General features: G+C 49.3%; 1 protein-coding gene across 1 annotated transcript; it reads right to left on the minus strand.

The window, feature by feature from the left end:
- Positions 1 to 5: 5 nt before the first annotated feature.
- On the minus strand, positions 6 to 608 carry LOC113330881 (extensin-1-like; the record flags this gene model as incomplete). Its single annotated transcript, XM_026577676.1, has 1 exon — positions 6 to 608. A coding segment is annotated over exon 1 (360 nt), but the record flags the coding sequence as incomplete, so codon positions are not given.
- Between the last annotated feature and the right edge of the window lie 7 nt (positions 609 to 615).

Consider the following 615-nt stretch of genomic DNA (forward strand, 5'->3'; position numbering starts at 1 on the left):
TCAATGGTAAGCATTACAGCTTCTGTACCATTTGGGCCAGGCACAATTTTTTCCTGCACCTTCCTATGTCCATCAATGCTTATGATCTCAGATTTTTGAGATATCTTCTTCTTCTTCTTTTTAATAAAGCAACACAGAGCTACTGAGAGGAATGCAAGAAAGAACAGACCACCCAAGGATACAAATACAATAATGATTGTGGTGTGGTGCGAAGGTCCAGGTGATGGTGGAACAATATGAGGAGGAGGTGGAGCAAGAGGACGAGGTGGCGGTTTTATCATGGGAGATGGTGGGGGACTGAAATGACGGGGTGGCGGTGGTGCTCTCACTGCTGGAGTTGGCGGCTTTTTTGGTGGTGGTGCCATTGGTGGAGTTGGCTTCTTGCATGGTGGTGGGGACACTATTGGAGTTGGCGGCTTTGGTGATGGTGGTGAAACTGTAGGAGGAGTAGGTCGCTTTGGTGCTGGGGGTGAGACTGCTGGAGTTGGTGGCTTTGGTGGTGTGACAGACCAGGATGGAGTTGATGGTGGCGGCGTAACATACGGAGGGTTTGGGTAGTACTGAGGAGGTGGTGGAGAAAAGTAATAGAAAGGGAAGTTTTGGGGAGTAGTCATG

Source organism: Papaver somniferum, unplaced genomic scaffold (assembly GCF_003573695.1).
Source record: "Papaver somniferum cultivar HN1 unplaced genomic scaffold, ASM357369v1 unplaced-scaffold_11965, whole genome shotgun sequence".
Lineage (NCBI taxonomy): Eukaryota > Viridiplantae > Streptophyta > Magnoliopsida > Ranunculales > Papaveraceae > Papaver > Papaver somniferum.